Here is a 23,471-nt window from a genome sequence, read left to right on the forward strand (position 1 = left end):
AAATCTAGATGATAAGCGAAAATCGTGCCTACTTGATGAATTTCTTTTTTCGTTTCATCACTTTTACGCCTCACTCACTTTTCGCGAAAATTTTCGGTAAGCAATTATAAAAAAAACTATGACCGCAACGGGAATCGAACCTAAAAAAATGTCCAAAAAATGCCCATAGCCCATATCCCATAGCCATGCGGTCACTGTAGCCATACTACCACATCGACTGCATGTATGGATTAGGTTGTTTGTTCCATAAAGGCTACACTTTTTGCAATTGGTGATGGCACGAAAAGGAAGAAAGGAGGGAGAAAACGAGCAAATCAACTTTTCGCGTCACTGGCAGTGCACTATGGGGGATCCCCATACAAGCGAGCGGTCAAAAATAAAATTGGACTTTTAAAGTGATTTTCCACTTAGTTTTAGCTGTGTATGGTCGAAATAGCATGAATATACAATTTCCAACCCCCCTTTGGGGATCGTCTATGAATTACGTAATTATTTTTTCATAGGTTCGATTAACGTGACAAAGCAAACCTATTTGGGAAGTTGAAATTTCGTGCGTTTTCTTAAGGAGAAGGAAGGGGCTGTACAAAAACTAAGTTCAGCAATTTATGGACATTATGGCGGCGATCATGTTAAATGACATTAATTTCATGACATTCCGTGATATTTTTTGTTCTCACTCTCATGCCTCACAATTTGTATTTAGAACAATTTGTTTGACAAAGTACTAGGATCTGAAGGATCATAAAGCATTAAATGTTAATCAAATAATCAGAATTGAAAATAACTTTTGAAAAAGGGTATTAGCAAATTAGAAATCGCAATCCCATGACATTTTACGTGTACAAGTTATTCAAAAATGAGATTAATATATTCTCAAAAATGTGGACATTCATTGTGGAATGTAAGAATGCTCCATTCTTCCGAAAAGCAAAATTCTTTTAATTTAAATAACAACACTATTTGAATTACTTTTGATTTGTTTTCATGATTTCTACAAGTTATATACAGCATCATTCTTTTTCTGTGTCAAGGTTTAAGTCTTCAATGATATTTTCTTCAATTCCATCAACGATGGAAGATGAGATAAATTCATCTAAAGTATTAGAAGATAAAGAACTTTTGAAAATCTTCAAATATTACAAAATTACGCATGGCATAAGAATAACTAAGTGAAAAAAATTTTTCCAACGTCTCCTCGTTATCCAAATCGAGCTTAAAATGGATCTGATTCATGTAAGGCACGAAGGAAAATGTCAACATTTGCCTCTCTTGATCATTTTCTTGCATTATGAGTTCTAAATTTCTTCAACTGTTTATATTGACTTTCCGCTGGTTGTTCAGCCAGTGAACCTCAAAGTGTAGATGAGTGAATAAATATTTCCCTACCATTAGCCAGACATTCATGAACACTAGCAGGAATTTCATACGCTCCGTTCTAACTAAGATATTGTTCGTCTTTACTTTTGCAATAAACATGTCGGGAATTATTGATTCCAGGAGATTTATAAATATTTACATATTATGAAATCTCATATTTAGTTCTCCATCAGTAGCTAATGAATAGCTCAGAAAATTAGGTTTAGAGAATGACTCAAACCACTCAAGCCCCAAACGCATTTCAGCGGAATGGCGACGGAAACGGTAAAATTTGACAGGAAATATATGAGCGAACTGTTAAATCCTTCCGTTACCGTTGTGCTGCATTGCATTGGGGTTTTATTCATTTACTCCTTTGAAAAGTTAATTAAATGAGCTCAAATGGTTATAAATAAAGTCGAAGTTATTACCAATAAATGTATTTTGACCATACCCTTTGAGCGCATAGTTCAGTCTGACCCATTTTCAATAGGAAACGATGGGACTAGATTTCCCGTCGAATGAAACTTGTTGCGAGAAAATCGGACACAAATAAGTGTCTAAATGGCGATTGCGTTCTTTTGCGCACATACATACAGACGCGCATGCACACACATACAGACATCACCTCAATTCTTCGCGCTGAGTTAGTTGATATATACCACTAGGGGTCTCCGGGCCTTCTATCAAACATTCGTTTTTGGAATGAGCATTAACCTTGGAGTACGAGAGAGGCAAAACACGGTAAAAAACAAATGAAAAAAAATCAGAGTGACTTAACTCTGTTAATTGCAAATACTGGCAAGAAATTCTTTCGGGACATTTTAGTCGAAGCTTTGTCCTTGATGTGTATCATAAAAGAACCCGGGGATTCCTGAGGAAAAAAAGTTCTTCACTATCAAAGTTGAAAATAGCGTCGTTTTTGGAAAAAATATTGCTTCCGCATTTTTTCAATTTTTTTCACAGTGTAACCATTAGTTTTTGCACACCATTTAAAAGCTTATACAATAACCTTTGTAATGATGTATTAACATTGAAGAAAAACATTTAAAAATATTTCAATAAATAGTTGAAAATAAAATATTTTTAAGAAAATTTGCTAACTTTTTTACCCATTTCTGACTTTGCCACCTTATATCTTTGGAACTAGTGCACCTAGAGACTTCAAATTCAGAATTTCTCTTAATTAGAGTATTGACAATGGAGAGAAAATATTTTAAAATAATTCGGAAGACATGACATTTTCGATTAATGACCGCCCGAAATCCTATAGTGCAGTGAGGGAGAAATGGTTATCTCTCATCAAATCCTTTTTCTTTTCCCGCAAAACGATTTCTCGGTGAAAATTAGGGTGAGGGAGAATTCTTTGCTCGTGAGAATGAGTGAGAAATACGATCCCTGTTCTTAAGTGATTGATTCCGCTACCTTCTTCAATGCATGAGAAAAGCATCATCACTGCTAGGGGGATTAATCTAGGCTTAATATTGTTTCATGACAATTAAAACTAATAAAATACTCTTTTTCTTTGAAACTGGGTGGATTCCATTCGTTATTCTTCATTATTAGCCGGATTTTTAAGGGTGCCCTCAATCGAACCAAAAAACTGAAATGTCCCAAATGTTATTACCTGTGAAGTTTCTAAGCCATGTTACCTTTTCTGCATTTGTTTATCATGAGGCTATATCACGATGATAATTTTATGCCCAGGGAAGTCGAGACAATTTCCAGAACGAAAATTTCCTAGACCGGACCGAGAATCTAACCCAGCCACCTTCAGCATGGTCCTGCTTTGTAGCCACGCATCTTACCGCACGGCTAAGGAAGACCCTTACCATGCCCCAGGTAAGGAAACCTGTAAAATGCGAGCTGAAAATCAAATGCTTTATTTCGAACCGTTTAATGTTAATCATTTCTTCATTCATTTAATCATCTTACGCAAGATTTTCGAATTTTCACAACTTTACGTGAGTTGATAAGAGGAAGACGTGTGAAAAACGATCATGAAGCTATTTTCTCTGTATATAATTTTTGAACATATCGGGAAAGAATAATTGTAACTGGTAAGTGACTTTACACCCGCAAAAATATTCTCAAATCGATTGTTACTATAAATTGTTCCTTTTTTCAATCATCTCTCTATCAAAGATATCAAACTGATATGGTTATAAATTCGCAATATTATATCAGCAATGATCTAGGAATGGGATCACTGACGGTATGTAGGTCGGATAACAACACCGTTCTAAAAGATCTCGTTACCGTTATTAGATTTCTTGCCCTTAAATCATAAGGGTAAAAGATTTTCATCTCACATCCTAGACCTTTGAAGAAACAAAATATACTCAGTAGATCGAGGTTTGTTTTCACCACAGACAATCATACATCGCTACCCAATTTTTTAGTGTTGGATAAAATACATATATGTAATATTTGCTCCTACCATAAGCGTTGTGAATTCAAATATTTTAAATATTCTAATAAGGCTAAGCTAATAATGCCTGAAAGGCAAGCTGTCAGTTATAATTGCCAAATATTCTCCAGATTTTTATAAATTTCGCAGAATCTCATCAACATCATACAACATTTGAATATTTTTTTGGCTTTTGACAGGCAGATGTTTCCAATTCTGTAACATGATTTCGTTTTATTTCGTTTCATATTAATAAAATAAATTCAACTCACCTACGCATTTATCACAGCATCTCCCAGGAGCCTTCTTATTGTATAGATAGCAATCGTCAACCGCTGGACAGCTTTCTGGTTCACATTCCACGAATCCATTCTGAAAAGAATAAATATGCGTAATATGTAGTAAGACACTTGGGTCCAGATAATTTGAATTTAAAAATGCTATGAAGTTTGTGATCAAAATTTTTAAATTTAACAACTGAAAAATCTTTGTAATTTCCTACAACAGATGTGTTTATTCGCTTCGCATTCCTGTATCTAATTTTTCCTCTGATATCCACCGTAAAATTCATTCATAAAAATTCCAACAGATATCTTATCTATAACACACAGATTCATTCACACTGTACTACAGCGGCATCGCATTCATGTAACCGGAACCGCGCTGCTCTTATCAGCCGCCGTCGCCTAACGATGATGATGGGCGGCAGGCAGTATACGCGAACTGTTATCCGAGGAGATAAATCTCCACATCCATTGAGTTGTTCTACGGTCAAGTTTAGAGCGCGCTGCCACTACCGCACCCGCACCACTGCGACAGTAGCAACAGCGATTGAAGCATAAGCATAAAATTTTACTACCCCCCTCATTCGCTGTTAGTTTTACGATTGCCGAAAGGACATTTTATCGTTGGGAGTAGTAAACGTTAATTTTCGCAGCAACCATTCCAGTCCGAGGGATATATGCCGGCCGAGCGACGCTAAGTGATCGCATCCAATCAGCCTGCAGCAGTGGCCGGGGAGATCAGCGCACAATCAATATTCACAGCCAATGGCGAAAGCTTAATGGGACGTGATTGATTTTCGCAATTGCTTGCACTAAATTTTGATTTATTTCAGTGCACTTAAGTGCCGTTCGGAGATGGGGCATTGGTTCTTTCTTTTCCAGCAAATTGGTTGCGAAGTTTTAAATTATTCATAAACTACAATTTTGGTAATATAAAAATACAGTAAAAATACATCTGGTGATAATTGTGTTTGTCTTTTCAGTACAACTAGGCCCAATGAGTCGATAATATTTCCCACTTCGACAGCATAATTTTATTCGATCAAAATATTATTTAGAACTTTTTAGTGGAAAGCCTTCATTGCTCATAAGACGAGTTAGTACTGTTCCATTTCATTCCTTGATTGTAGTTTTACAGATACATATTATGACCTAAATAGTACGGCCGTCTTAAGTGTCTCGTACTTTTCTCTTTGTCGAGTTAAGTAAAGTTTGCTTAAATTGAGTCTTGCTTGTTTCGTTTTTATTCTTTTGAGGGCCGCCACGAATATCGGATTTGGCATAGTTGATGGGGCACATAATGTGGAATCCAGTTGTTTGACCACCGGGTCAGAGTTGTTAAAAGTAAACATCGGTTGATGAAAACTTGCAATTTCTACGTGATCTTTGCAGACACCCACCAAGTCTCACTGGCGTACAACAACATAGGTTTCACGTTATAGTTGCATCCATCCTTGCCTAACTCCAGCGGCTATCCGTATTAAAACTGACAGGAATCCATTGTACAGGACTCTACAGAACGTGGAAGATTCGTACTGTGCCTCGGTGAGACCGACGAATTTGTTCTAAACTCCCATGCATCTAGGGGCACGCCACAGATTTTTGTGATTCAGACGGTCGGAGGCTTTTTCGTGGTCAAGGAGGGACTCTTGGAGTTTGTTGTACTGCTCCAGGACGATGCGCAGCGTGATAATACAGTCCTCATATAATCTCCTGCATAGTCGTCGGAGAATCGTGTCTATCTTCTTCTGTATCCGAATTAGTAAAACTTTGCACAGAACTTTAGGAACAATGTACAGTAACATGATGTTCCGCCAGTTGTCGCACCCAGTCAGACTCCCTTTTTTGGAGCCTCCACTGAGATGGCTTGTATCCTGCCGACCGGAAAAGTCGTGGTATTCAAGATATTGCAGAACGGTTGATGCAGCATTTAGTCTGCATATCTGCTGATTAAGGTGGACCACTCTTGTAAGGAAAAATTAAATTTTTTTTTTCAAGACGTATACCCCTGAAAATAAAGTTTTTTGGTCCTAGAAGCAACTGTAAAAATTTCAGCCAGATTCATCAGGTCTAAGTGGATGCTCAACTTAAGTTTATATGGAAAAGATCGACTAAATGTATCGAAAAATACATACTTTTCACATTTTTACCTCTAGTCTAGGCGCTGTAGTCATTCAATTCCGCACATTAATGACATTTACACTCTTTACATCATCACAAAGAAGCTCCCAAAACCCTCGAGTGATTTTGTCAAAAAAAACCCAGATTAATCCACCTACAGTGAGATTTTGACCCTTCCTTAGTTATAAGGAAATTTTTTCCAGGCTTTAGTATTTAAAACGAGATAAAACTACTCAGCTTCCCACGGCGATTTACCGTGAAAGTAACAAAATAATTGCCTACCCAAAGGCGGATGTCATGGGTTGAGTGACAACTCAACGAATGATAACGTACTGTACTTCATGCTGCCTATCTATAAGGCGCTCGTCGGATTGAATAACTATTGTGACATGGTTAGTAACTATCGTAACGCTGGTTGCATATAATGTACTCGTAATTTCCAGAGACCTTCATATTAATTAATCCAGAACTAACTAAATCAGTCATTGATCTGAACGAAACTCAATAGCGTTCAATAATAACATATATTTCGCCTTATGGATGTCTAACTTGATAAAACTAAACTTGTTCAATACCTTAAAATGAGCTAGATTTTTATGGTAGTAAATTTCAGAATTTGCACACATACGCACACACGCACACACGCACACAAGTGATCTAATAGTGTCTCAAAACATGCTCAGATTTGCTATCTAGCTTCCACTGAAGAAATTTTTGAAATCCCTTTCAATTTTTATGTTTTTGCTTTTCTGAGAAGATTTTTTTGTACATGCTTCTATATGTTCCTCAATTAAAATCATTTGCTTCTTTGAAACAAATCAGAAAAATAGGCATAATTCCATATCATATCATTTGTTATAATTATATTTTCAATATCAAAGTTAATTTGTTTCAAATACCATACATTTTATTTAATAATTCACGAGATATCTTGATAGATTAATACGTAACACACCTGCGTAACGCATACAAAGTGAAATTATAGACACTTCCGAAGGAAGGGTCAAAAATGTGTACATTAAATGTCGGTTTTTCAGTTGTTCAAAGTACTCGAGCATACGTTTCTGGCTAATCAGCTGGATCGGTGAGTGACTGACATGTCGTGACTTTCAATAACATCCACGGATCTGTCCTTCATCCCCATCAGACGTCATTAGGTACCGTGGAGAAGGCTTTCCCCATAATATGCAGGAGAGTTCACTCATGCCTGCTTATCCGGTTTTTCGTATGACTTACTTCTCTAGAGCTGCATTCAGTTGGTGGGACTAAAATTTGGCTGCTCTGGTTCCTGCTTACTATATGGAGATAGAAATTTAGCCAGAAAAAGAGACGAATTCTCTTACATGTAAGAGATAACATAGCGCTGACATCGCTTCTAATTGACACGATTCGACTACACATTGATTGGATTCTAAGGCGGGTGACAAGGCTTGGGCGGTGAACAATCCGACTTGAATATGCAGCTGTCAATAAATCGTTCATTGAAGAACTTGTAACTCGGGCAGTGGACAGCGGGCAGTGGGCAGTGGACAATCCATCAAGAATGGTTTTATCAAAACCAGCGAAAACAGCTTGGATGAGCTGCACACTTAGCAAAAAGTTTTGGTTACTGATGCAACCCGACATTAGATTGAGGAACTTGGGGAAGCATTCATTTATTTAGTCTACATCTAAACAGATAACACTGAATCAACAATTTGACGCCACAATACACGGTTCGAGGCCGCATCTCTCCATCCTCGGATACGCCCCACACTCGCCAAGTCGTTCTGCACCTGGTCTGCCCATCTCGCTCGCTGCGCTCCACGTCGTCTCGTACCTGCCGGATCGGAGGCGAACACCATTTTTGCAGGGTTGCTGTCCGGCATTCTTGCAACATGCCCTGCCCATCGTACCCGTCCGGATTTAGCTACCTTCTGGATACTGGGTTCGCCGTAGAGCTGGGCGAGCTCGTGGTTCATTCTTCGCCGCCACACACCGTCTTCTTGCACACCGCCAAAGATGGTCCTAAGCACCCGTCTCTCGAATACTCCGAGTGCTTGCGGTCCTCCTCGAGCATTGTCCATGTTTCATGTCCGTAGAGGACAACCGGTCTTATAAGCGTCTTGTACATGACACATTTGGTGCGATGGCGAATCTTTTTCGACCGCAGTTTCTTCTGGAGCCCGTAATAGGCCCGACTTCCACAGATGATGCGCCTTCGTATTTCACGACTAACGTTGTTGTCAGCCGTTAGCAAGGATTCGAGGTAGACGAATTCCTCGACCACCTCGAAGGTATCCCCGTCTATCGTAACACTGCTTCCCAGGCGGGCCCTGCTTCACGTTTCAGGCGGGTGTACAGTTCTGCCACCTTTGCAAATGTTCGGCCGACAATGTCCATGTCATCCGCGAAGCAAATAAATTGACTGGATCTGTTGAAAATCGTACCCGGCTGTTACACCCGGCTCTCCGCATGACACCTTCTAGCGCATTGTTGAACAACAGGCACGAAAGTCCATCACCTTGTCTTAGTCCCCGACGCGATTCGAACGAACTGGAGTGTTCGCCCGAAATCTTTACACAGTTTTGCACACCATCCACCGTTGCTTTGATCAGTCTGGTAAGCTTCCCAGGGAAGCTGTTCTCGTCCATAATTTTCCATAGCTCTACGCGGTCTATACTGTCGTATGCCGCCTTGAAATCAACGAACAGATGGTGCGTTGGGACCTGGTATTCACGGCATTTTTGAAGGATTTGCCGTACAGTAAAGATCTGGTCCGTTGTCGAGCGGCCGTCAACGAAGCCGGCTTGATAACTTCCCACGAACTCGTTCACTAATGGTGACAGACGACGGAAGATGATCTGGGATATCACTTTGTAGGCGGCATTAAGGATGGTGATCGCTCGAAAGTTCTCACACTCCAGTTTGTCGCCTTTCTTGTAGATGGGGCATATAACCCCTTCCTTCCACTCCTCCGGTAGCTGTTCGGTTTCCCAGATTCTGACTATCAGTTTGTGCAGGCAAGTGGCCAGCTTTTCCGGGGGATCCAGGATTCTCTACCGAGGACGAATAGTAGGCATCGTTAAAAACGCAAGCATTTTTTCTCGCGTGTGACATTTTGTCTTGTTTAAATTTTGAAAATTGTTGGTGTACAAATATTAACTTCCGCGGGTAAGAATGGCCGAACCCCAATTTAACCTACACCCCCGAGGGAGACCATACGGTCCTGACGGCGTCCGTTAGCCGATCGTGCTTTCTTCGGGTCAATGACGTTCATCGCAATCGCTGACAATAGTGCTAAAGTCAAACATGATACCACTGGTCGGTGGGAAACATAACCAGTGTCGCCGGCATTGCTGGAGATCTTTCATATCAGGGGGGAAGGGGAATTTAATTTCTTTTTGCTCTTTTTTCGTTTCAGAGAGCGAGCAAAGGCGCTTAAGCCTAGGCTATTAGCCAGGGCAAGGCTAATACCTTCGCCCCATCCGAGGAAAATCATCGGCAAGGATAATGGAGTGACATAAATTTCTTAGCAAAGTCACTCCCAACGTATTTCCACAAATTTTCTATCATTTGCTTATAATGATACTCCTAAACCACATACCCTACCCATACCATCCTTACCAGATGCTTTATTGGTCTGTTGAATGGCATCCTTAACTTCCCTCAAGCTGGGGGCTGGTTGGCTTCCAACGTTCGCTGAACTGACGTAGTCATCTCCTCCGCTGTCTTGACTTTCACTGCCTGTACTCTCAGCGCCATTCAGATGTAGTGCTGCTTCCACCTTTCGATCACCACACGTTCGTCCGTCAAGATGCTCCCATCCTTATCCCGGCACATTTCGGCTCGCGGCACGAAGCCTTTGCGGGATGCGTTGAGCTTCTGATAGAACTTGCGTGTATCTTGAGAACGGTACAGCTATTCCATCTCCTCGCACTCCGCTTCTTCCAGGCGGCGTTTCTTCTCCTTCTCTTCTGTCTCCGCTTCCGTCTATAACGTTCCACGTTCTGCCGGATACCTTGCTGCAGCGCGACCGCCCGCGCGGATAGTTTTGGGCGCAGTTTAACCATCACCAGATAGTGGTCAGAGTCGATGTTAGCGCCACGATATGTCCTGACGTCGATAATGTCGGATAAGTGCCGTCCATCAATCAGAACGTGGTCGATTTGTGATTCTGTCTGCAGTGGTGATCTCCAGGTGTACCGATACGGGAGGCTGTGTTGGAAGTAGGTGCTGCGAATGGCCATATTCTTGGAGGCGGCGAAATCAATTAGTCGTAGGCCGACTTGGGGAAGCAAAGGCTGCGATATTACGGGAAGAACCAGAACAGTAAAATACGAGTTCCGTCATCGGTACTTATCTCTGTAAGGATGAGTCGGACGCTGCTGATTTTCGATTAGGCCACAGCAACTGGAGATTATTTGCGGTGTCTTACGAAATGCCACCTGGGTGTAGTGGACATATCAGTTACTCACTGACTTGGACATCTGAAATGTTGGTTCAAGTACTTCGTACGGTTTCTCCCAGTTTCAGCCAGTATTGTTTAAGAAGCAGCAATCCAATGCGTGAGGTCTAATCGGGCCCGGAGGTCGATCGGGCTGTAGTTGAAGGTCCTCAGGGCTGGCCCTATGCTGTTTGTGCAAATCTATTCTGCTATATATTGTCCCGCTTCGCATCATTCTGGAGCAGGTTAACAAGTTGGAAGTGTCCTTTTATTTGCCATTTATTGACTAGAATTTTCTGTTGTCTGAATCACGAAGATCTTTTGCCCTCTTGATCATTTTAAACCAGCTGTTGCTTCTCAGCATAATCAATAAGATCAGATCATGGTGGGTGCGATTGACAATGTACCATACCTTGCTCTGACAGTTTATTGCTGTGGAGGGAACATCTAGACGACTCCAATTTGACTAATGATGATGACGATGATACGCTATTTAAGAACAGCGACGCACTTTCATCCAGGTCGTGAATAAACAGAAGCAGGTTGTTGTGTATCAACGGGAATAGCCCCTCCAATTTTTCGGTAGCCGATCGGATGGGGGGGAGGGTAGATGGCAATGTCTTGACAACCATATATCGTCGGATGGTGAAATTGGGATCGACATGGCAGCCCGAGTCTAGATGGCTGATGGGACTGCCTTCGCGAGTATGCGAATTATTTGAAGATGCCGGATTGATCCACGCGCCAAAGATCCAATGTTCAACTCTATCGTGACAAAGTGACAAACACTGTTGAATTCTATCCTAAATGAATTTCAAACTAATCAAAATTAAGTTCAATGCGCTTAATTTGAACCGTTGGTGGGAAGGCCAATTTTGAGTTGGTATAACGATATAACGGGTGGCAACTAAAAAACTGGAATAAAAAGAATGGCTCGGGGAAAAACCTACAAAGAAGTACAGTTCAAACTGATATATGTTATACAAAGAGTTGTCCTTAGTTTTTTCAAACTTAGACTAATGAATATTAGCATATGGTCCGTGGATCGCCGTGTGGCGCAGCTTAGTCTTGCTGGTATGACATGACCGCTGTACGGATCTGCCACATCAATTTTCGGAATGCTGCTTCTGATCCTGCTTATAAGTTGATTCGTGTTTGAATACAATGATCGAAGAGTGCCGTGCTTGCGGGTGAATGTGGTTTCTTTTCGTCACGTCATTTTTTTATTGTTTTGGCTGGTCAATGAAATAAGTAGCCGGAGATTTGTGTGTCAGGATTTCCATGTATATTATTTTTATGTGCTTTTTGGAAATATGCATTGCGAGATTGTAATCTGGAAGAGAACTGTGCTGGAGAAAAAGGACGTCTCCTAGAAGCTGTTCCAACGGGGTCAACAATGTGTTACGCTCAAAATGAAAGCAGTTCGGTTTTCGTTTGATAAAGTTCGTCTATGGTTGAAGTTCGTTTTGACGCGTGTTTTTTTTTTATTCTGAGTGCAATTTGGAATTAACCACAGGTCAGATGCAGCGTTGATGACTGAGGATTGCGATGGAAAGTGAATTCACGTGTTGGCGCTTCTTCTATGGCACTACGAAGCCGATTTCCACATAGTTGCTGATGCTACAGATTTGGTAAGATTGTTTCAATTGGCACTCTAATCTCATAATCAATTGGACAATCCGGAAGTAGCATAAACAGGCGAGGCTTATTGTAAGCAAAGGTGACCTCGGACTGGTCATAAAATATCAGGCAGTCTGAAATGGGTCAGTGGAGCTGCAATTGAGCTAGCACTCACGGATTAAATCTGACTGCTTAAACAGAAAGCTTCCTTCCATAACATCACTGCCAGATGGGAAAGGGTTATTTGGCCGAATGCCACTAGGCCGAACAAACCAATAGGCCGAAACCCATCTGGCCGAAAGTCATTTGACCGAACGGGTCATTTGGCCGAAATGGCCATTCGGCCGAAAGCAGGGTTGTAAATATTATCATTTTTTTATTTTCTTCCTGCTTTGAAATCAACCTCACATTCTCGGAGAGGCAGAAAAATAATCAACAGAACTCACATCACCCACTGTGCCGCGAAGATGAAATTTACCACAGCAAAATGTACGCATTCACCCAGCAAATTGAAAAAAATCACCACGCGTTTAAATGGGCCACTCACAGTCATACGGTAAGAAGCGAACTGAGCAGCTTGTCAGAGCGACTTGTGAGTGGCTGAATGCGAAATTGAAAGGTCGGTGTTGGAAATGATTTTTCGGCTGCACTCAGTCGCACTCACCACAGCGGAGATGAAGGCGACTGCAGATTATACTGAGATCCATGTTTTTCACTGCATTGACTGTGAAATATTTCTACCCTGGCCGAAAGGGTCATTAGGCCGAAAGGGTCATTTGGCCGAAAGGGTCATTTGGCCGAAAGGATCATTTGGCCGAAAGGGTCATTTGAAATGTTTCTCATTCCTCATTTCTCACTTCTCACTATAAAAAATTAGTAGCGCGAAGTGAGTAGTGAGACGTCACACTTCTCACTCTTCATTTCTCACTTCTCACTGTAAAAAAGGAGTACTTGAAATCACTAGATAAAGTTTTCCTTCAAAACACTGCATGCGCTAGATTATGATAAAATATCAGATCATTTTCACTGGACAAACTTTTCTAAAAACCTTCAGTGTACGACGTCAGTTGACGTCGGATTTGTGACTTTGTTAGGTAAATAGTTTTAATTCATTAAATATACGTACTTTTTGATATTGCGAGTACTGGCAAACCAAAGAAGCTCATTAGACGTCGAATAAATCAAGGCTACAGCAACTCATGTAAGGTATTATGTGTTACATAACTGATTTTTCATATGCGCATACGTTGATCGGACAAAAAATTTGTCTGTCACAGTTTAAATAATGCTCATGGGAAAAGAAGTTCGGTGTTTTGTAAGTGATGATTACTCAACTGTAAAGCGTAGAAATGATTCAATGCTTTCTGTCATCCTAAAAAAGTCCTGACATTCCTACAAATATGTCTTGCTATGAGATGAAGAATTTCTTTGGTCTTTTATGCACACCTCATTTTCCAAGGTAATTATTTTATGATTTTTGTTAGGTTTCCCCGAATTTCTTGAACGTCTGCGAACATTTAACTGGCATGTACTTTTAGTGTATGAGAAAGCATAAAAAGAAAGGAAGAAGGAAAAGAAAACATTTAAAAGAACCGTACCAAACAAAACGAAACATGTACTAAGGGCGGATTCCAGTTCGAAGATAAATGCAAACATTCCTGCGACTTTCATATCCATTGTTGTCAATGGCCATCGGTTGCTATGGAAGACTTTACTATTGCAATTTCCCGTCCATGTAACATACTGCCCTGGCAGTTCCTTCCCGCAGTATGATTTTATTTCCAAAGTTCGCCATATATCTTCACAATGCGTTACAACGTGCACACAAACAACATAACGTAAGAGCAGAGCGGAAAAAAATCCAAATGACACTAAAAGCATCTGTCATTGTCGATGAAACATGGCAATAAACGAAGAGCTTTATAACTCGTGCACACAAGTTGATGATGTAAAGCCACAGTGGTTCTTAGAGATACGTCCCCGCGCCGGATTTGATCGGCTGCCAAGAGTTGTTTTCCCACGGAAGCTTTGGCCGGGTACGTACGTACACATCACCGGGCAGGATACAACTGCACCCCAGGATGCCGGTTGGATGCATTGCCGTACTGCAGCACACCAGGTTGGCTGGGTTTTTCCTTGTCACATCGGCATCATCGTTTACTGAGGATTTAGTGAAGCTGCAAAAATGTATTTTTAAAGGTTTGCTTCAAACAAATACAAACAATTTTCCTCGATATTTCCATTACCAACAGCACTTTGATTAACACTTTTTTTTAGATTCTATGTAAATTGTTCCAGAATTATATCATCGCATGTAGTAAACAGTTAGGTAAATTGCAATAAAATATAATTTTTTAAGGGAGACGTCGACTGGAATATTTGTTCTGGATTTTTTTGGCTTTCTCAGACTGACTGACTAAGACTGAGAAAGCCAGAAAAAATCCTGAATAAATTATAATCTATCAAATGATTTGCATCACTCGATGTTAACTGAAATCTATTTGAATGCCTTTGAATCCAAGGGGCTGAACATAAAATAGTTATATAATTTCTATGTTAATAAAAGTTGATATGATAATTCGCAATTTCTTGAGCTTCTACACAGTTTGTATAAATTAATGGAAAACTATGCAGCTTCTTTCTTGAAATCGAAACTAAGTTCATGTTCATGTACTTTGCTACAAACCCCTTCATTTTAGGTTCTTCGATAACATTCACTGTTCAACCGGAGTTGCAATCCAGTGTGCTTATGTTATTGCGTTCAGATATTCCTATATCGGCCACATGTGAAGCTAAGTTTTCAATTCGGTATACTCTAACGATGCGAAGAAACTGAATGTTGCCTAAAGCGTCGCAACAAACATTCAATTTACACGACACACGTTCAAGCGAGGAGGCGCCATCACAACGGAGCAAGTGATTTTCTGATCGTTTGGCGCCATCTTGGAAATCCGCATATCAGTGGATATAATGATTCGATACAGTGGAACAAATAACACACTCTTAGCTTGCTATGGCTAAATGATTGACATAGCACACAGCTTATAAAATATGTTAATTGATCAACGATCACGAAGAAGGGGAGGGGTAAAATTATAGACTACACTCACGTAACACCATTGCTAGGCGTAGCAATTTGCTCCTATATATTTAGTCGCGTCTATAGGCTCCGACTCTCAGCCTCAAGCACAATCCAAACGGAAGTAAGTCATTCGATGGTTTTGGTCCGCAAACGCAATATTTTTGCACCATTAGTTGATTCTCAAAGTGCTCCTGACTGGGAATAATCACCACCGATTGGAGAAACTATGGACATACGGCGTTCGCAACCGCCAGATTAAGTCTCATATCTTATTCCAAGGGCTGGGCAAAACGACTTGACATAAATCCTTTCAAAATGTTTTATAGTTTATATAGGGCCATTGAAGCCACCAGCAGCCATGGATGTCATATATTTTAATTTCCATTCAGACACTTTCGACTTTTCCTTCATGGGAAAATCCTTCCAACCATAAATATATTTAATATCAAGATAAATTTCCTTTGGGGAAATTCAGAATCACCCTGCCCCGCAACAGCCCAACGCATTCTATAATTGATTGTTGCCATGGCTTTGGAATGAGATAGAGCGTTCTTCTACGAATACAAAACTGTTACAAGTTTCTTCCTCATACAGTTGTCCACTTCCTAGGAATGGGGCTTTCTGTCGCATCCCCTAAACCGATGCTTAATGCAGTGCAACTTTCCAGCGAAGCTCCCGCATCATTCATCTCATCTCGCTGCCGTTTTACGCTTTCTCTGCAGTCATCCTCTTATAGTTTCGTCACAGGCCAGTAGCTTCCGACGAAGAGCACTTAGCTCTATCGTGTACAGCATTGGAGTAGAAGGAAAAAACCTCCATCGACGACATGGAATGCCACTCTCAGCTTCGGCTCGGCCACATGAATATATATGGAAAGGGATTGTAGTATGCAGCTGCGCCTGGGCAGATTCGGCCGAATATTGAAAATAAAAAGTTCTATCCAGCCAATGCGATGGGGTTTTCTTTGAGACCAGAACGACAAATGCTCCATTGAGCATTGACCTAAATAAAAGAGATGTATGATTTATTGGTTTTGCGGATGCCGCTACATGCAGCACTTGTACATTTTTAGTGATTGGTGTTTTAAGCTGAGTTGGTTTTTGGATAGGTTCGAAATTATGATTACAAAATCACGTTGACATTGTTTATTGCGAATAGGACTATATCTGCATTTCCTGTTAAGAGTTGGTCTGAGAAATCACGCTACGCTTGGTTAGTTATCAAAACGACAAATGCCTCGTGTTCACATGATAGAGATGCATGAAACAGTGAAATTAAAAGAATTTTGCGAGCTCCTCTATTAGATTAACAAGAATGAAAACAAAGATTTAAAAAAATATAGCAATGGGTAATGCATGAAGCGTAGCTACGAAGTGAACGTGGGACTTGAAAATCGCCATATCTTCGAGATTTCATGAAAAAAATTATCGAAAAAAGTGAATCCAAGTAGTAGGATCTCCCTTCATCCACATTTATCACGCATATTAATTTGCAATTTCGTCATTTATCTGCCCATCAACAAAACAGGTTCTTTTGTCTAACTCCTGTTGGTTTCTAGAGTTTGAATGTTTTTTATATGCGGAAATATTCAATTTCTCTTCCTAGCGTCATTTGTGTTTGGAGAGTCTATTTCCCGGCACTTTTCTTGTCCCGGGATTCGGAACAGAAAATGTCTCGGGATTTCGGGATCCGTTCCGGGATTTTTCCATAATATTAAAATAAATCCTAATTGAGATGCTACTCAAAAGCCAAAAATCTGAGACTGAAATCAAATCAGAAAATACATTCTTAACAGCAGTTTATTGCTGGCATTGAAATTGATCAATTTGTTCAAGCCTTAATCAGAGAGACGTAATGAAGTAACTCTAGGAGTTATTGTTACAATTGACACATTGTTACTACAACAGCTTAATAGATACTGCTCTTTAATGGTCTTTAATTGGAGGGAAATATCTAGCTTTATTATTATTTTTTATTTATTTGTATACTTTGAGGATTTTTTATTGCTTTTGAATGAAGTAAATCTAGATATGTAGAATTAAGAACGCTAAAAAATCCAGTTTGTTGTTCAGCGCGTAGACAACGAATTCCAGAATTTGTAAAACTCGAAAAGGACAACTCAATACCAAATTTTCAAAACGACTTATCTGCTTTTGTAACCAAAGATTCAAACGTCGATTAGTCGAATCTGATAGCACTTCCACGCAAAACAACAACATCAGTACGAAGGAGAAGGCTTCTGCTACCGGTTGATGGTGTGGTTAGCATGGGAGTGCTATTAGATTCGACAAATCGACGTTTAAATCTTAGTTTACAAAAGCAGAAAATTCGCTTTGAAAATTTTGTTTTGAACTGCTTTCGCAAAATGTTTAAGAACAAGCCTCCCGGTATCCAGATTTAAACCTACTCGCGTTCTCAAGTGAAACAGCACTAAAACCGGAAGAAACGAACAACTGTAATTTTTCTTATTTCAGCTTTACTGCGTCGCAGTATGCGTGAAATAATAAAAATGACAGTTGTGCGTTACTTCCGTATAGACCAATGCAAACTCTAACTTAACCTCACTTATTTTGACAGTTCACAGAGCTTGTTTACAAGGTGTTAGAAGAATAATCGATTAAGGGAAAATTAAATTTCATATTTTTAGTTTAAAAGTGCTGTGACTCTTATATTTCAGTGATATTCTTTGGATTCAGCATGAAATCAATCGCAGAAGACATCTACATGCGAATAAAATGACGAATTAATTTTATCGGGAGCTTCACCGGAGGCTAAGTCCTGGTGAAATAGCTCTGTGAACTGTCAACCTACGTCATCATGCACTGGTCAATTGAGTGATGTGCCCTTGAAACCCGTGCGAATTTGGTTTTTGATTTCGAGAGGTTTGTCCTTAAGCAAACATGAAAAGAGCTATTTGGTTTTTAAAGTGATTTGACGTTTTTAAACTTGTCCCGGGTAGCTCGGAATTTTCAGGATTTCAAAAAACATTTTTCGGAACCTATGAAAAATATCATGATTTTTTTCAATCTGTATTCCTAACAGTTAAGTAAAGTAACATTAGTGAGAATATTACACAACAGTTGTCTTCTATAATTTTTCCTAGATTTCAACTTTTATCGGACAACTTAAAAAACGTAAAAAAAACGATAAAAATGAGTACTCTACAAACTATTATATAAATGCGTTATATTTAGTTACTTCAGAAGTTCTAGAGAAACACTTCGACAATTTTTCGTACGGAGATTCTAGATGCTGGTGTACTAATTAATGAATAATATGTAAAGGGAGATCCCCTAGTGATGCACATCTAAGCCATTTAACGCAAAACTCCTAAACTATCGGGGTTCGTTTGACTGGCACACCGTAAATGCAAAATTTGATTGTTTATCATTCATACGAACCATATTTGAGCATTTGACAATGTTACTCGACGATGAATTTTGATTTTAAATTGTGGTGCAAATTTTTACGGATCATAAAAGTAAACCCTTAAGCCGGACACTTTTCCGGTATGCAGGCTTCGGAACTCTCACTCATATGAATAAAAACCTGCGATTAATCTATTAAGCGGAGTGTGATTTTTCATGGTCCCCCTGTGAGGAAATATTCTCACACAAAATTTTTATCCGGATAGAATGGCGGGTGATAAATTCGTGAGGGCCGGATCGCCACAATCGTTAATCCAAAAAAATTTCCCTCTCGTCGCCTCACCAGATAAATTTTACAAGTATATTGACAAAAATTTAGGACCTCAACGGTATTCGAACCCAAAACAACTTCAAAATGTTCAGAGCGCCCATTAAAACCACACCACCACATGAATTGATTGAAAGCGAGGGGAAAAACGTGGCACATCGACAGATTCAATCAGCTTGGAGAGGCAAAATAAGCAGCATTTGATTTTTGCGAAACATGGGAAGAAGGATAACAATTTTTCGCACCATCGCTTGTGCCGGAGTTTATCGCACTGTAATTTATCTGGATCAAATGCATGGTGGAGTGATCTGTTGTCGCGTGAGTTAGTGAGAAATCCGAACCCTGCCGGTATGCTTAAATATAATCAAATCCCTAATACTTTAGTAAATAAATCATTCAGAGTAGTAATATGATGTACTTGCAACGAGCTGTGGCCGTTAAAACGTATTTGTTAAGGTTATTGGGCTCTCCAGATAAATTGCATACAGTCGACCTAAAATTCCCACCTTTTTCAATGTACACCCTAATTTTCAATTTTCATTTTTCTATTTTTCAGTGACTTTTTGATACTTCAGCAAAAAAAAAACAATTAAATCAGTGTAAATTGAACAATACTGCTGATAAAAATTACTGTTTGCTCAACGGAAAAATGTTACTCTAAGACAGCTCTTATGATACAGAAATTGGTTTCAGACTGTATTCACATAAGATATCCAACTTATCATGATCGTTGTCCAACATATGACTAAGATTCTAAGGTTCTAATCGAGTTTGATATTGTTATGCCAACCTTCTAAAAATAGCTGAAACAGTAAAATTTTGGAATTTTTTTTTCAATCTCGAATTTTGATCAAAGCTTAACGATATCCCTATGCCGATGGTTTTCACGACCACTTCAATCTACAAACATTTGAGCTTACTAGATCTCGATAGCCTCCCTCTGTCGATAACTCTGTATCTCTGTTCTGGTCATATTTTGTCCAGGATTCTCTCTCCTTATTTCTATATTCAAATTTCTAGCCTACTAGACTATCTTTGGACAATAACAAACACATCAAAAACATGAGATGCCATTTTTTTGTCGTCGATGTAGTAGGTACCCATTTCATTTTTCCTTCCCATTCTTGATCTCTTCTTATCTCGATATTCAATATCGAGATGTAGAGAGGCGACTGTAGCTTCTTTTCGTACTACATAAGACGTTGGAAAAACTTCTAGAAGTGTCGGTTCGAGAAGTGTTCGGCATTGTGAGGTGTCTGGCGCTGGGGGATCACCCCCTATAATTTAAATATAATAACATACCTTGAGCAAGTGGAGCCATATCCGTTATAGAATGAAAACAAAAAACCAGATTAATCCACCAAGCGGTGATGGAGCCTTTCTCGTGTGTTATAAAAATAGTATTTTGGTCAAAGCTTTTGAGCCCTTTGAGTCCGATATGGCCAATTTTCAATAGGAAACAATGTAACAAGACTCTGCGTCGAATGGAACTTGTTGCGGGATTAAGGATTAGTGCCTGAAAAATGATTGAGAATTTTGTTTGTATAAAACTATATTTTGGCCATAGCTCCGAATCCCATAGTTCGATTCGACCAATTTTCAATACGAAACAATTTGACAGGATTCCGCGTCGAATGCAATCTCATAATTTAACCATATCCTACAATTTAAAGTTATGTATTCGGTAATTATTACAGTAATTTTTCCACGATCTACAACTTTGCCGAAGACACTCAAATCTCTAAAACTTAAAATTAAAAAAAAAAAACAATTGTATCACAGCGTCACCTATGCGGCAACAATTTGATCTCGACGCTGAGCTTCATATTTTTCTAAAACATGACACTCTTCCGAAGACACCAACTTAAAATAACGCACCCCTAGGCTCTAAAATATTTTGTCTGGCTAGCTCAGCCCCATGGTGCAGTGAGCAATGGTCAATCGTCAGTTTTGTCAGCAAATTTAAGTGGTCGATAATTACAAAAAATGATAAAAAGCAAATCACAACGACAGTCACATGGCAGGGGAAGGTGAGGAGACTTAATCCCATGGAAGACTTGATCCTCCTGTTTTACCGAGAACCAAAGTAGTTTTGTTCTAGCATATGTTTTAATATAGATCCTCTGAACAAATGATCGTTGTGTGGTGAGTTATATTTTGTATTGATTCTGTAGGACGATTTGTTTGTTTTAAAATTCTAAGATGCGCTGCCGAAAATAATTCAGAATTCGCAATCTGCATATTTTGGAGGAAAATATTTGAAAAATCAGGGAGCACCTTTCTACTTTTATCAAAGCAAGTTCTTGGAGAGGGATCTATTTCACCTACACCAACCCACTCATCCCCTTCCCCGCAAACCCAAATATTTTTGAATTGTATATTGTATTGCACTCCAAAAAATCAAAAAAACTCCTAAATTAATAACAACAACAATTTACAGATTTTCACACATCAGTGATAACTGAAAAAACAAAGTAGGTTGAAACGTAATAAAAAATCAAAAGTGAGTTTTTATTTCACCGAGAAAAAACAATTCAAGTTCGAAAGATCAAGTAAGCGGTGATCGAAACCTGTTGAAGAACATCAGTAAAGTTAAATTACATATTTCTTAGAGTGAAATCAGTAGTGATTCAGTTTGGTTGCAAATTTTCGAATACTATTCTAGTTTGAATATGAGATAAAATAGAACAAACTCACAGGCTTCCCCAGCAGTGTTCTATTCATGATTGATTTTTTTTCCATTACATGAAATGATTATGTTGCTGCTGAGGAAGGCGCGGTAAATGCAAAGTGGATTGATCCGTACATAAAATGACGCATTCATGCACCAAAACAATTGAAAAATATTTGAATCGTGATTCATTCGTGGTCCAAATCTTCAGAAAATAGAACTGAGCGGTATAACAGTTTTAAGCTTTTGAATATAGACTGTTATAAAAAATGAATCTTGAGCCACTGCTGGGAAAGTTCGTGATTCAGATTCATATTCAAACTGACAGCCACGAACGATTTGAATCACTGCTGATTTAACTCTTAGAGAGTCTATGCGAAAACCGCGAAAGTTTGTTCATGTTTGTCTGTGATACATCGCAAATAAGAAAAGGGAATCAAGTCTCCCCAGCCTCCTCTACTCCAGGCAATTTTCTCTTTAAAAAATAATGGAAACAGTAATCTCACAACATATGATTAATTCATGACAGGAAATGTTTATTTCACTATAAATCAGTACCATTGTCCATTAAAATTATGTGCTGTTTGCACTGAGCACGTGCCAAAATCCATGCAAACACTGTGGTATAAGATTCCCTGTGGCACGAGATTCCCGCACAACAATAAACAAATAATCTGGGGCCCGTTAAAAAGCCTCGGTAATTTTACGAACTGTCTTAGTTTTTTCGTTGCAAGAAATTTAAATAACAATGGTCACCAGTTCATTATTACTTAACAATGAACTAAATGTAACCTTACTTCGGAATTACACATGATTGAGCTAATAGGCCCTCGATCGAACAACCGAACTGTTGAACAATCCAAAGGTGTCCCGAGTTATTTACTGAAAATTGCACCCTTCTGCAAAATCATTAGCACCTAGAGGCGACCGTCGGTCGGCCGTCCTCGCCGTCGTCAGAGTCACCAGCAGCTTACTTTCAAACCGCGTCGGCGGCGTCGCAACTTGTCGCTGAATGTTTGTCTGTCTGGCTGGCTGGCTGGCTGGCTGGCTGGGATGAAGCCGGTTGAATTAAATTGTACAGGCACACACCGAACTGACATTTAGCCGGTGGATTTTACGCGGTAGCTACCCCTACCCCCCAGCGTGGCAGCCGATAGGCATTATTGTCGATGACAACGACCACCACCACGACCGACGTAATTCCAACGATCTCGACCAATTGCTGCTGGTTTTACGCTTTTTGCACTATGAAGGGTGCGATAATGGCTTGAAAATTTTGATAGATGAGTAGTAAAAATGATAAGAGAAATGGATTGATATTGCACTCAATTATCACCTAATATTCACAAAAAAAAAACAAATCTTACAATTATTGTATTATTACTTGACATATACTATTCTGCATGGTGTAAATACAAACAATGTGAGCTTATAATACAGGTACTGAATTAATAATACAAGATTGTAAGATTTCTACACAATGATTGTATTAAAATCTTCCGAAATTGTATATGCCGAAATGTTATACAATTCTGTAAGGTTCCTGTACAGAACTGTATTAAAATTTGCCATCCACTCGTTGCCAACTGACAATAGTCATTCTCGTCGTATGAAGAAAGTGAAAAAAATATAGTCTTCATCATAACAATGCACGACGCGACACCTATTCGGTTTCTTCGCGCCGCATGCTTACCACGAAGATAGTCGCGCAGCCAAAAGTTATGACGATTTCCATAGTCACTTCTTCACATAATTGATTGCACGTTTTTATAGACGGAGTGGTTGAAAACATAATGGCGTCTAAA

The 23,471-nt window shown here is 39.4% G+C and overlaps 1 protein-coding gene across 9 annotated transcripts in view; it reads right to left on the reverse strand.

Moving 5' to 3' along the window:
* LOC134211559 (BMP-binding endothelial regulator protein) overlaps positions 1–23,471 on the reverse strand; it is a 252,358-nt gene that overhangs the window by 63,465 nt on the left and 165,422 nt on the right. For all 9 annotated transcript variants that reach the window (XM_062688541.1, XM_062688539.1, XM_062688538.1 and 6 more), the window contains one exon: positions 4,039–4,138. In XM_062688541.1, the coding sequence (XP_062544525.1) occupies positions 4,039–4,138 (100 nt within the window). The remainder of the gene's footprint in view (positions 1–4,038; positions 4,139–23,471) is intronic.

This window comes from Armigeres subalbatus, chromosome 2, assembly GCF_024139115.2.
Source record: "Armigeres subalbatus isolate Guangzhou_Male chromosome 2, GZ_Asu_2, whole genome shotgun sequence".
Taxonomy (NCBI): Eukaryota; Metazoa; Arthropoda; class Insecta; order Diptera; family Culicidae; genus Armigeres; species Armigeres subalbatus.